The 13,766-nt window shown below is 41.3% G+C and overlaps 1 protein-coding gene across 3 annotated transcripts in view; it reads right to left on the bottom strand.

Annotated features, from left to right (window-relative positions):
* apoltp (apolipoprotein lipid transfer particle homolog) overlaps positions 1–13,766 on the bottom strand; it is a 48,693-nt gene that overhangs the window by 31,536 nt on the left and 3,391 nt on the right. For all 3 annotated transcript variants that reach the window (XM_085140413.1, XM_085140414.1, XM_085140415.1), the window contains exons 7-27: positions 13,407–13,581; positions 12,805–12,947; positions 11,103–11,206; positions 9,291–9,456; positions 9,009–9,194; positions 8,747–8,899; positions 8,368–8,512; positions 7,531–7,689; positions 7,229–7,347; positions 6,902–7,099; positions 3,542–3,700; positions 3,261–3,445; positions 2,968–3,150; positions 2,555–2,646; positions 2,073–2,242; positions 1,814–1,967; positions 1,642–1,718; positions 1,367–1,547; positions 1,130–1,285; positions 415–548; positions 133–291 (exon numbers count right to left, since the gene is read on the bottom strand). In XM_085140413.1, the coding sequence (XP_084996539.1) occupies positions 133–291; positions 415–548; positions 1,130–1,285; positions 1,367–1,547; positions 1,642–1,718; positions 1,814–1,967; positions 2,073–2,242; positions 2,555–2,646; positions 2,968–3,150; positions 3,261–3,445; positions 3,542–3,700; positions 6,902–7,099; positions 7,229–7,347; positions 7,531–7,689; positions 8,368–8,512; positions 8,747–8,899; positions 9,009–9,194; positions 9,291–9,456; positions 11,103–11,206; positions 12,805–12,947; positions 13,407–13,581 (3,198 nt within the window). The remainder of the gene's footprint in view (positions 1–132; positions 292–414; positions 549–1,129; positions 1,286–1,366; positions 1,548–1,641; positions 1,719–1,813; positions 1,968–2,072; positions 2,243–2,554; positions 2,647–2,967; positions 3,151–3,260; positions 3,446–3,541; positions 3,701–6,901; positions 7,100–7,228; positions 7,348–7,530; positions 7,690–8,367; positions 8,513–8,746; positions 8,900–9,008; positions 9,195–9,290; positions 9,457–11,102; positions 11,207–12,804; positions 12,948–13,406; positions 13,582–13,766) is intronic.

Genomic DNA, 13,766 nt, shown 5'->3' with positions numbered 1-13,766 from the left:
GGAGAGGGAAGGTAGCCGTATTCATTCTGACCACAGAAAATATTAATGTGCTGCTTTGGAAGTCATCTGGGATAAAAAGCCTTCCCCGGGCTAACAGAGAGAACGGGAAGCTCTGAATTCAGGTCGGGTTACCTCCAGAGTGTAGTGGGTGTGATTCTCTGTGGACTGGTTTTTGAAAGACTGGCTCAGGAGAAGCGTGTGTTTGTTGTTTATCTCATCCCAGTGTTTGCCGTAGCTAATGTCCAAAGATGATTTAACATGGCTCAAGCTTTCCTCGTGCCTGAGGTGGATCTGAGAAGGACGCACAAACAACCGGAATGCTTTCAATCACCCGGAGATAACTTGCGCCGCCAGCTTATGCTGTTTGTAATAATTGAAGCAGAGCGGCTTCAAATTAAATGTATCTGTGGGTACCTTATGGTTAATGGGAGCAGTGCTGGTGCAGTAGAATTCATGATCGGCTCTCATGATGTATGTGAGGTTTGCATCCCTCTCGCTCCTCACTCTCTGAGATGTGTGGCACTCCTGATGGAGGTGGCGAGAATCAACTGCAGGGAAGCCCAAATAAAATAGGAAAGTGATGACCTATCAGACATATTGCATTGGTAAGAACTACTTCCTGCTTTTAAATAGCTCTATATAGCATTATTATCACTTTGACCTTGAGATCAGTCTATTAACCTTGATGGAGAGGTCAAAGGTCAAATGTGACATGACGTTTTAAATCTTTATATGGTATTTTCTTACTCTTGTAAGAATCATAGTTTGTAAGTTAGAAGCTTTTTGTCAATTTTCGACCAATAAGTCATTGAGTTGACTTCGAAGGCTTGGGTGGATGTTAGCCAAATTTGAATGGATTGTTAATATGACTCCACTCTGCACACCTACAAAGTTTGATCAGAATTCATTCAAAACTGTTTGGGCTATTGTGTTTGCAGAAAAAACGTCAGGCACGTGAATGCTACCAAACACATTACAAATCAATCTAAACAAACAAAACTTTAAAAGGAGAATCTGTGATATTTGTTAACTTTTGATGAAAATAGATATTCCTGTTTTTAAAAGACTGTGTGTTTTGGGGGTAAAAACAGTTTGAAGTGTCCTGTACCATCTGCAAACTAAACCTCACCTCCCAAACCATACTTGAGCCTGAGCACAGAGCTCCACAGTGAGCCCCTCTGCTCCATCACACCGAGCGTCTTGCTGCCGACTACACCAGGTAGGAGGAGCTCCGCCTCCACAGAGTACTGCTTGCTGCTGCCATCTCGCCTGCGTTCCAGGGCCACTAAAAGCACATATCACTTGCATGTTTTCTGCTGTCTACTGTCTATTGTAGCGGAGATTTTAGAGACAACTATAAAAGTACCCAACAGCGATGCAGGCTCTCTGAACACATTTTTCACAGTGGCAGAAAAGCTTGTTTTGCCCCCCAGCCCACGAGTTATATTAGCAGAGAGGATCATGGGATGTCGATCGGGGGCCATCTTGGCTTCAAGGTGGTAGCGAGTCCTCTGCTCCGACAGGAAGGTCTGGGTGTCCATCAAACCCTGCGGTGGATGATATACATGTTTTTAGAACTGGGAAATTATTTAAGATAAAACTGATCGAATGTATTTTTGAAAACTTGAGAACAATATTTACCATGATGTAATGATGAACACCATCAATCATGAGCTCCAGCTTTGCTGACTTGGTGTTCCTTTCTTGCTCAAGTTGACCTGCAACAAAAAAACAAAAAAAAACCCAGACAAAACACATTTTCATAAATGTATCCAAACACCGGGTGTGATCTTAGCTTGTTCGTCTGGCCGACCATGTATATGGATGCTTTTCAGAGGATGAATGATCTTCAGCAGCAGTCTGCGAGGGCTGAAGGCCAGATCCAGAGACATGTCTCTCGGGATGGAGGACTGAGGAGTGGCTAGCAGGAGGTGGATGGAGGCCTCCCTGGGAAGCCAGGTCCCTCTCTGAAACACAAACCACTGTGAGACTAAATAACAAAATCAGCTTTATTCAGATAAAATAAACTCAGTGGAAGGGCTTCACATGCATATCTTAATGCTGTCTGGCACCTGATGATGTACTGAGTAAGCAGCCTCAAGCAGATAGTAATGGAGGCCTCTGTCCAGCTTCAGCAGTCTGAGGGAGAGGTGCACTGGTCCAGAGGGGAGGAAAGCAACACCTGTGGCAAGGGATGGGTAAGAGGTGTTGGAGCACAGCTGCCAGCCCACCATCTTGGACCCTGCAGGGAACCAGAAATGTACTTATAATACTATAACTATTACTTACTAAATATTATAACGTACAATAATCAGAGAAAGGCAGTTAATGAACTGAATCAGACAACTTCAGATTCATTCTTTAAACATATAATATATGATTGTGATTTTGTGAACAAAGGAGAGTGAAGGGCACTTCCTTAATTAAACTACACACACACACACACAGACACACACACACACACACACACACACACACACACACACACACACACACACACATATACACATATACACACACACGTATAAAAGTGCACCACTTTTGTAGAACTCACAAGTTTTCGGTGTGCAGGTGGTCTTCTGTACTCGACTCTTTGGCCCCTTTATCTCCTCTCTGTGGTCTCCGCTGAGCTGAAACACTCTCGAGCTGGTGAGAACAAAAAAAAAGATCATCACTCATTCTCAATCCTGTCTTTAAATTTTAACAAAGCAACATAACATATTTTTAGTCGTATTTCATGTTTTTTTAAATAATTTTTACGGTAATGCCATTAATCAGCTAGAATCCTGAGTCCATCCTGTAACTCTGACAGATTTTACAGTGCATCATATACACGATACACTTCAACCCTCTCTAAACTGTCTCCTAATGCTTAACAAGGATTTTGATTAAGTAAACACACACACAAAAACACACACGTTCATTAAAACAGGGGATTTATTAGGGGAAATTTTTTTTAATGTGTACCTGAGAGAGAAGATGTCCATTAAGTCCTCGGGTGTGTTAAGTGTGACCCTGAAATCTTGCCCCTCCTGCAGCTGGATGCTGCCGTCCAGATTTGTGGAGCTCCTCAGCTCAGCCACCCACTCCACTGCAGCCTGACCCAGAGCCCCGTCAACCCCCATCCTGGCCGAGAGACTCACATAGGCACTGAGAACAAACAGACAAATTACACCTGACACACTAAAAAAAACAAAACAAAAAAAAAACAGACCGTGAAGAAAGATGAGCCCATGTGACGTTTGGTAATGTTTAAGTACTTGGGTTTGATGTATCCATTCAGGGAGAAATGGGAATAATCCCTGTAATTGACTCTGCCTTTCAGATGCAGTGAAAGAAGGGAGGTCATGTTGATGCCCAGTTTGACGGGTAAACCAGACAGAGATGGCAAAGCCAGCTCCTCCGCCATCAACGTGGATCTGTGGTTCAGCTGCACCTCATGACCCTGAAGGTTAGAGTGGAAGAGACAATCAGGGCGATAATGGGAGGTAAAGAGTCGGCGATAAGAGACTGTAATAACACATGACAACAGGGGTCCCACCTTGAGCAGTCTGACAGCCAGTCCAGCCATGCTCAGCGACACCTGGTTGATTTGATTGTAGAGATCTTCACATGTGAACATGCTGAGCTCGTTCCCAAACACCTTCACACTGACCCAGCAGTTGGGCATGTTCGCATCCATTTTCTTTCTTCCAAACAACTGCAAAAACACCCCAAAACTCCATAAAGTAACAAAGATATGAGCTACTGACTCACCAGCAGTGAATGTGATTACTTTCTCATAGTACAATTTTTATATTCATATTTTGTATTCATCAATCCATCCATCATCAATCCATTCATCCATCCATCCATCCATCCATCTATCCATCATCAATCCATCCATCATCAATCCATCCATCCATCCATCATCAATCCATTCATCCATCATCCATCCATCCATCCATCATCAATCCATTCATCCATCCATCCATCATCAATCCATCCATCCATCCATCATCCATCCATCCATCCATCCATCCATCATTAATCCATCCATCCATCCATCATCAATCCATTCATTCATCAATCCATCCATCATCCATCCATCCATCATCAATCCATCCATCATCAATCCATCCATCATCATCAATCCATCCATCCATCCATCCCTCCATCATCAATCCATCATCAATCAATCCATCCATCATCCATCCATCCATCATCAATCCATCCATCCATCCATCCATCATTTTGTTTTGTTTTTTTATTTACTGAATACACCTTATTTCATTTAAAATTACCACTTCATTATTTCCACCTTTTCTGGAGACTACAGAATGATTGATAGCTTTTACATAGGACTCTATATTTAAGTTTAGCGCAAAAAGTACGGACATCTGCATTTGGCTGATTATTTCTTTGTTGTACTAATGCTAAATCTCATACTGTTGGAGAGCCTGTTTATTTCCCCTTAACTAGTGCCACATTTGGAACAAAGAGCTCCGTGCCATAGGGCAACTTCAAGCTGTCTGGGTTTAGAGCCAGACAGCTCTCTTTCAATCCAGTAACTGCAGCATCTGGGACTGAACTTTATCCTGCAAGATGACAAAGCTTCCCATCACAGTGTCATGGAAAAGGACCCAAACGCAAAACTCACCACACCGGAATTAAACTCAAAAAGCTGCTTTATTGCAGGATGGCATGGAAAACTAAACTGGGACATGGGTAAACTAAAACGCAAGGAAACACAGCCATGAAGGAGACTACGACACTGACAAAGAGAAACACAGGGCTTAAATACACAGAGGGATAACGAGGGAATGAGACACAGAAGGAGAGCACAGCTGGGAGTAATCAGGCTGGACGAGACAAGGGAAGCAAAACTAGAAACACTCACATGAGACGTGGACCTTCAAAGTAAAACAGGAAACACACTGACTGAACTCAAAACATGTAAACTTAACAGCAACTGAGACAGAACATAGGGAGCTGAAACATGGGACAGAAAGGCAAGGTAGACACAACATGAACATAACGACGCCCACAGGGAAAGAGCAAAACAGAGCACCGAAGCACAGGACCTCTTACAAAATAAAATAGGAAACAATGAAACACTGACATGACTACATGAACTTGACAACATAAGAAACAGACATGAAACATATGAAGGATAAGGGAGACTTAACACATGGGTTGAAAACACAAGGGGAATATAATAAGCAAATGAACATAGAAATCTAATGAGCTTAAACATAAACTATAAACATAAAAATGAACTAAAACTCAAAACGCTGGGTCATAAGACCCAGGATCGTGACACACAGAGCGGGTTTATCAGAGACTACCTGCAGAATTCTGGAGTGGAGAGGATGGAATGGCCTGTCTGCAGTCCTGACCTCAACATCAACACTTATGGGATACAGCACTTGGATGTGGTGTATCTGTATCTGTGTCATGTACTGGCTGCCCTGTGACAAATGCTGATGGATGCCATACCACAGCAGTGTGTGGCCACACGCTGCTGGGGCCCGTGTTTGTTAAATGAATAAATTGTTAAATTGCTAGTATATCTTGTTTCTTCAGACTTCAATCATCCAACACTATAAACAAGAGCCAGTAGCAGAATAAGCTGTTTACATACTCGACTCTGCTGCTCAACCCATAATTGTAAGTTTTCCTACGAATGTGGTGCCATTTAAGGCCAGATAAACAGGCTTTCCAGTGATATAAGATTTATTGTCAAGAAGCATCGGTACAACAAAGAAATAATCAACCAAACACAAATTTCCTTGTTTTTAGTTTTATGTTGTAGTTGGACCAACCAACAACGTTTCAAGTGCAAACACACAGACTGAAAGCTGGAAAGAGGTACGGGGAGTATGAAGAGTGTCCAGAAGACCTGCCACTGATTAAGGGTCAGGGGATGAGTTTGACAGTTGATTGGTCTGCTTTTATAAAACACACAATAATAACATGGACTGAACCACCACTCACAACCACTAGCACTTTATATACCTCTGTAGAAATTATCCACATATCTCACTTATCTTAACTGCACTACTGTATAGCTCTGTGTAAATAATCATTCTGTACATACGATAATTTTTAATCCTACAACTGTTTATAACTTGCATAGTTCACATTTCTGTATAACTGTATATCTCAGATTTCTGTATAGTTTTTTTATTTCATATTTATATCCTGTTCATAGCCTGTACATAGCTTGTACTCACTACAGCCTGTACATACTTATAGTTATAGAATATTCATAACATACTTCATACCGTGTACATTATAACATACCATAATAGACCCATTTCTGTAACATACTTACATATCCAGTCACCCTTCTTGCTCACTATGTATTAACAGACCTCTCTGTATTGAATCATATCTGTTATTAATCTCTGTCTCTCTTCCACAGCATGTCTTTATCCTGTCTTCCTTCTCTCACCCCAACCGGTCGCAGCAGATGGCCGCCCCTCCCTGAGCCTGGTTCTGCTGGAGGTTTCTTCCTGTTAAAAGGGAGTTTTTCCTTCCCACTGTCGCCAAAGTGCTTGCTCATAGGGGGTCATATGATTGTTGGGTTTTTCTCTGTATCTATGAAGTGCCTTGAGGCGACTTTTGTTGTGATTTGGCGCTATATAAATAAAATTGAATTGAATTGAATTTATCTATATTATTGCTAATATATATATTCTAATATATCTATATCACTAAAGCACTTCTGGATGGATGCAAACTGCGTTTCGTTGCCCTGTACCTGTGCATGTGCAATGACAATAAAGTTGAATTCTATTCTATTCTAATTCTATTCTATTATAAACTGAGTATCTTTGGATTTCAGACAAAAATCTTACTGAGCAAGCTCAGATTATACGTTATGACTTACACCCCTAAAGTAACAGTTTGACCTCACCATTTCTCGGGCCTGGTTCAGGTAGCTGTCGGTGCTCGATAAACACGTCTCTTTTTCTCCCCTACGCCCATCGTCCGTCTTTCTCCCCGTGCTCCTGGCCTCGTGCTTTCCACTTTGAGCTGTGTTTTCTCTCTCTGTCTGCTGCTGCCCAAAGATGCTCTTTAAAAATGGTTCAGCATTTTCAACATGAAGGTCCACCTAAAGTCAGCGAACAAAATATAGTCGTTTGAAATATCACTTTTCAAGACCGTAGAGTGTGTCCAGGCAGGAAAAGGAGTAAAAAATGAAAAAAAAAAGTGTAAAAGATAAGATGTGGGTTAAACTCACCTCTAGAAGGTTGTGGGCTCTGCCATGAAAATACACGGTCAAGTTGGCAGAAGCAGATCTTGGTAGAAATGATTTTGGGGAGAAAATTAGAGATGTTTCCACATTCTTGATTCCGACGCCTAAAACAAATACAAAAGAAGGAAATAAAGCAATATAAGAAGACATATATTTGTGCACCTTTAAATGCATTATCACCCTCCTGGTATAGTGACACTGATCAGCACCTCAGTTTATTTGCTTCCAAATCTGAAGTGTATCGTGCAGTTTTATGAAAACGAATTACAGTTTTAAAATTGAAATACCTGATGAGACAGTATAGTCTGAATAGGAGGAATATTTTAAAAACTCGGCTTCAAAATCTCTGCTGATAATGTCGTCGGGCAGCGACTCAATGAGGGCTTGCTTTGCAGGGTCCTCGCTCCTCAGGACATTAGTCAGGTGACTCCACACGAATGAGCCCACTAGAGAAACAGAAGAAGGGAAGAGCTCAAGACATGCCAGGTCACAGACAAGCCGAGGAAAAGTCTGAAACATTATTGCATTCCCTTACATTCCTTAACAAATTCTAGCAAATAAACATAAATCAAACATGCGCCTCTAAGATACACAGAAAGGAATTCAATCTGTGCCATCACTCAAGAGTTTGCTTCGGGATGGGAGTAGATCACACTGTTGAGAACATCTTTTATTTCTTAATACAAGGAGTATTTAGAGATTACAATAATAAACACAGAGGCAGACATTTTAAAGTGATAAACTAAAATAACAATAGCCTCTGTACACCTACATGGATTTTAATCAGCTAAATTAAAACAAAAAACCCCAAAACAAATATACGTGCCTTTCAAAAACATAGGAATAAGCACATCTGTGACTGACCACAGACTTGTATGCTGGCTTGAATGCCATTCAGAATTATGTCTCAGCTTATTTTCAAGAATACAGTATTAATGTGATATATGGAAATTGATAAATATGATCTAATATTTATATTCAGAGAATATCTAAGAAATATTCTGAGATTTAGTGACCACCAAATATTCTGCTGTTTGTCCAGCACTTCACTATTTTCCTGTTTTCCACCATTAAACATTTCTGATAGCAGAAGCTGTTACGGCCATCTCTTCCACAAACCCCACCTTGACTGGAAGTCTCACTCCTCAGGGTCGTCTTCACCACTTCAAACACATCCAGGTCAGAGCAACGCATGAGCTGCTGGTATGCGGCGATTCTGACCTCAGTATCCTCCTGGGAAGAGCTGTACAGCTGCAACAGCACAGACCTCTGAGGGAAGGAAATCTCTGTCAGTACTGACGTTCGGCTCCTATTCACCTCCTCACCTTGTCATCTCCACCTCAGCTCACAGGGAATTGATTATCGCCTCACTTAACCATACAGCTCGTGAAGGCTTGTCTAAGAATATGGTGAGCATAAAGAACACCAAGGGTGGTTTGTTGTGCTCTTTTAGCACAGTTTTATTCAACTGCTGGCTTAAATATTAACTCTGAATTAACTCACATCAGCTGAGCAGGGAAAGCGTCTGAAGGCATGGATTGCAGCAAGCCTAAGCTGCAGGGCCGCTGAGGAGCTCAGCATGCAACGGCTTAGTAGGGGAATGAAGGCAGAAGTAGACACACCAGTGTTTCCCACTGATTTTAAAGCATAAAGAACCTGGTGGGCAACATAATAAATGCAAATTGGGCATTGTTTATGTAAATCCTCTCACAATTCATTGTGCATTAAATGGAGAGTGAGATGAAGTTCTAGGTCACTGCATTACCTCTTGCACCTGAGTGGGTTCTTCTCCTTCACAGCCCTCCTGAAGGGTTTTCTCAAGGATCTGCATAAAGGTCTGTACCTGAGAAAGCTCAGTGCAGGAGTTTTGAGACCTCCGGCACAACTGATAGACTAGAGATGATCCAACCAACAAAGTCTTGGACCGCAGCTCTGGGAGCTCTGCTAAAGCCTAACACAAAGAGCAGACATCTGGGTAACTAACATATTTCATGTGAGTTTTGATGAGAGACTTAGGTCATCATGAGTGTCATCAGAAGGTTCCTACATTGATGGAGGAGATGATCTTTGACGAAGGATGAGGGACGAGGGCTATGGTGGTAAGGAGAGAGAGAGCCTGCTCTTCCTCCACCTCTTTGTTCCTCATCAGGTCAGTCAGTAATATGATGCAGTTTTCAGATCCACATGCCGGCAATGCATCCAACAGCGGCTGCCTGTCCAAACAATTAATCAACATCAGTATCAAACTCTGCTCATATATACCTGATTATCTTAACTTAAGCTACAACTAACTGGACATTTCACTGGGCACCAAAATATTTTAGGTTATCATTTTTATTATTCTTCCTCACAAAGTTCCAAATTTCACATTTCACAAATTTGGAGTGTGACAAAAAAATCAATACAGCATAGTATTGTGATATTTTTTGTGGTGATATTGTATCACAGTACAGGGACAATAAAGATCAATATTTTATCAAATAATTTGAAATACTCTGAGAATTATATGAACAAGAGGGCTTATTTCATGCAATGCCATCCTGGGATTATGTTAGTTAGTAAACTGTTCAGCCAAAGAAACAAAAACAAAGCATCCAGCACTGGGAACACTTAGCTTGACAAAGCTACCTCCTAATTCAGAGTAAGCTAATGCCTGAGTGCCCTGATTAAAATAGGGCAGTAACCTCATTGCATTTAAAATCAGTGGTTGCCTACTCAATGTGTTCTCTTTTCAGGGGTGGTGAGTAAATAGTTGCCCAGAGCTTGTTGGTGTTGCACACTCAGAATCACTTTTTATTACAAAGCGATTGCACAAGTCACCTGATAGGAGGCAACCTTTCTGCAAATAGTTGCAGCCTGACTTGGACAAACTGCAATCACTCTCAGAGTGGTTGTCTGAGGCTTGCAAATAATTGTTGTCTGATTTCTAAATGCAGACAGATTGTCAGCATGTTGCCATGAGTCTGAATGAGACTGTAAATGAGCACAGCCGGGTGCCAGGGGATTGTTTTCTGGTTATATTCCTGTGGAACAGGAAGGCTGTTAACTTTAAAGTACACAGATTGATATTAGACTGACTGTGTCTTATAGCAACAATTATGAAAGGTTTTAGTAACCATCTCATTTTGCAGTAAAAACAAACAAACAAACTGAATTTGATCTCATTAGATATAAAACAGACATGGACACAGTTGACCTTTGAGGACATAATTTGCATAAAAAGGTGATAAATCACACATATGTTATTACAATACTCAGCATATCTAAAAATGACAAAAATTAATATTATATCTTGAGCAAAGTCTTGTAATAATATTATATTGCCATGAAGTCATGCACTAAACCACACTGCACACTATCTGTTCTTGCCGCACCTTACTGGCAATTCCTTGCTAATTGCTTTCTGTTGCTCTTGTGAGTAATAAATCATTAATCCACTGTGATAAGGCCAGATTTGATATGTTTAATAGACAAGGAGGTGACCCTGTCCTTGGGCCCGCTGGGTCATTTCATTCACAGAATATTGTCTAATTAAGTTGGCTGTTATTTTAGCTTTACTCCAACTAGCAGTTAAGGGAAATACGTTTTATTAATTGACATGTGCAATAGTCATGGTGGAGACAATCTGGACTCCCATGGGCTCGTGGTCTGCTGATCTAGTCCCTGGGAACAAAAGAACTCAGTCCACAAATGGACTGAAAAGAGGAACCATAAAGCTTTCAGTATCAAAAGTGTTGTTCCTGGCCTACAGATTCTGTATACTCATATGTTTACAGAATTTTTACTGGAGGTAGATTGACAGGGAACTCAAGGAGCAACCAAAAGATACTCATTTATAAAACTTCTGGGATATACTGACCAGTCATTGCGGCACTTGAAAGAAGCTTCTTGCCAAAGTGTCTTGAGCTGAGAGATAGTCAGATCTTTCAGCTGGAACACCAGTTGAATAAACTCTTGTGATACCTTGGAGCAGAAAAACCAAACATATATAATATGGACTAAAGTTGCTGCTAACATTTAGTGAATGTCAAGTATCAGCTTTTCAAAAGTGTTAAAGTAGAAAAATGAACCCTTACAGAACTGTGAACACAGTTTGTCATCCTATCAATCACTTGATCTTCACACTATAAGTTTATCATTTTATGAGTCTGGGGCAGGGGTCAGCAACTTTTAACACCCAAAGAGCCATTTGGACCCGGTTTCCACGCAAAGGTAAACACTGGGAGCCGCAAATACTTTTTGACATCTAAAATCAAGATAACACTGTATATATTGTTTTTTACCTTTATGCTTTGTGTGAACAACTAAGGTGTGTTGCTTATGAAATCCATAAAGTGCTACAGAGAAAGTTACATTTTATTTATGTAAGTAACACATTTTGAACTCTTAAAGAAATATAACAAAAGGAAAGCTGAACTAAAATGATCCATGTAGCAAACAAAAACTGTTGTGAGCCGCCACCCTTATTTTGCCTTTGGGCTTTTGGAGCCTTGACCTGGCTTTTAAAAAGTAATTGGAAAAAAAGCACTATGCTGCTAAAAAATTAAAAATAGATATTTGCAAGATTCTGCCTAAATATGTATTTTACCTGGTTAATGTGTGTGGTGGGGCGTGGTCTGCAGTGCCGCTGCAGGGGAGGCGGACGCACCTGAGCGGTACACGCAATCACGCCTTAACGTCTGTGCTATCTATACTGTTGTGTTGGTGTGTGTCGGGCTGTGTGCGTACAGCAACCGTGTGTGAAAAGTGTTCAATGAAGAGATGCTGAAAAGCGTGTTCATGCAAACATCGTCGGGTCTGCCGTGGTATGTTTACAATGGGACTTCTGCTCCTGAACCTCTGCGCACAGCGTCTGCAAATCGGGGCTGTACGAAGTCACCTTCATCTTTACGCAGGACGCAGCTGCCATCTGTGAGGCGTGAGCGGTGTTTGTTTTTAACATAGTTCACGGTGGAGAATAGCTGCTGACATAATGTGGATCCGAAGATCCATAATTGACCTACCTGGGGTGGAAAGTCTCGATAAATGCACGGCGTTTCTGCGGGTATACTGGCTTCCGCGAGTGTGCCGCTTATTTTGAGTGATGAAAAAATAATAGAATATATTTTTATTTTTATATTTCAATATTACAAATCTTCCAATTTAGAACTACAAGTTAAAAAAGAACTAACATAAATAAAATACACTTCAGCTAAATACTGAAGTGTATACTATATATATACTAATTTATTTCCCCAAACCACGCGGAGCCACACTTTAAGGACTAAAGAGCCGCAGGTTGCCGAGCCGTGGTCTGGGGAAAGTCTTTATAAACCTCCCATGTAAACAAGTTGCCAGGCTGAGTGAGACTAACCTTTGGAAGGGATATTCATAGTAATCACTCTCTGAGCTTTTGCACCAAAAGCTTCAGTGGATGTCCAGCCATGAATTACATATACAAACACACCTTCAGTGATCTGACATGGTGCAGTCAATGTAAGCTATTCACAGTCACTGCTGAAGAGGACTGCAGTATAATTGATATAATTAAAAGATTGTGACCTGCTGCATTTATGGCCTACCAGTTGTGGGTCTGAGGTGAGGCTGCATAACATCCTGACAGTCTGACCAACTTCCTGTGGTGTTGCTGGTCTAGTTTTTCCCAGCCTTGCAGCTCCTTCATCCTCAAACTGAAGGTCAGCTGGCACACGAGTGCCTAAGGAATCTGCAGGGACAATGAGGAGAACACGAATCAAGGTCTCTAAAAGAGTAAGAGACAATGCCACAGAACCCACAGAGACGCGCTCTGGCTAAGACCATGGGCGCGCTCACGCTTTTAAATTGTCAAGTGCAAGAGAGTTCTTTAGCAGACATTTTAAGCCCAGTTTACCAAACTTTTTGTGCTTCTGCAGACTTCACGTGAGGGAAAGACGCACAGTTCACAGCATTTTGAGGCAAACATGGGGTTAGTGTATTATAAAACAGTCAACAAACAGCCATGGGTGGAGCAACGGAACCCCAAGACTTCATGAAATCAGAGAGATGCATGGTATAGCAGTCAGTGCTGACCCATTCCTATGGATGCCATTATCAAACCCTCATTAACCCAAACAGGTGACATGTTTGGGATTTAGGGTAGTGAGTGGGATTAGATTCGATTAAGGTGACTGCAGAGTCTTCTGACCTGCTCCTAGAGGACTTCCTGGCTGGGCTCTGAGCAAGAGTAGCTTAGACACTGTTTGGGTTTTCACCATCCCTGTAGTCCTGGACCATGTCATCATGGATACAGCCTCAGTACAGTTAACCTCTTCCATTACAGAGCCATGGCGCTGAGCACACTGTAGCTCCAAATGCACTGACTAGCAAAAAAGAACAAAAAGACAAAGAAGAAACAAACTCATTATCATTACAATATGACTCAAATCCACACTTTAATATATGTTCTAATTCAGCTGTGTGGATGACTAGCACCATTACTCCTTTTTCTGCCTTTTCCTTAGAAGTATTCATTCCAAATTACAGGAATAACACCATAAAATAACCA

The sequence above is a fragment of the Neolamprologus multifasciatus genome, chromosome 18, assembly GCF_963576455.1.
Source record: "Neolamprologus multifasciatus chromosome 18, fNeoMul1.2, whole genome shotgun sequence".
In the NCBI taxonomy this organism is placed as follows: Eukaryota; Metazoa; Chordata; class Actinopteri; order Cichliformes; family Cichlidae; genus Neolamprologus; species Neolamprologus multifasciatus.
Note: the sequence above shows the minus strand (reverse complement) of the source record. Positions and strands in the feature narration are given on the sequence as shown.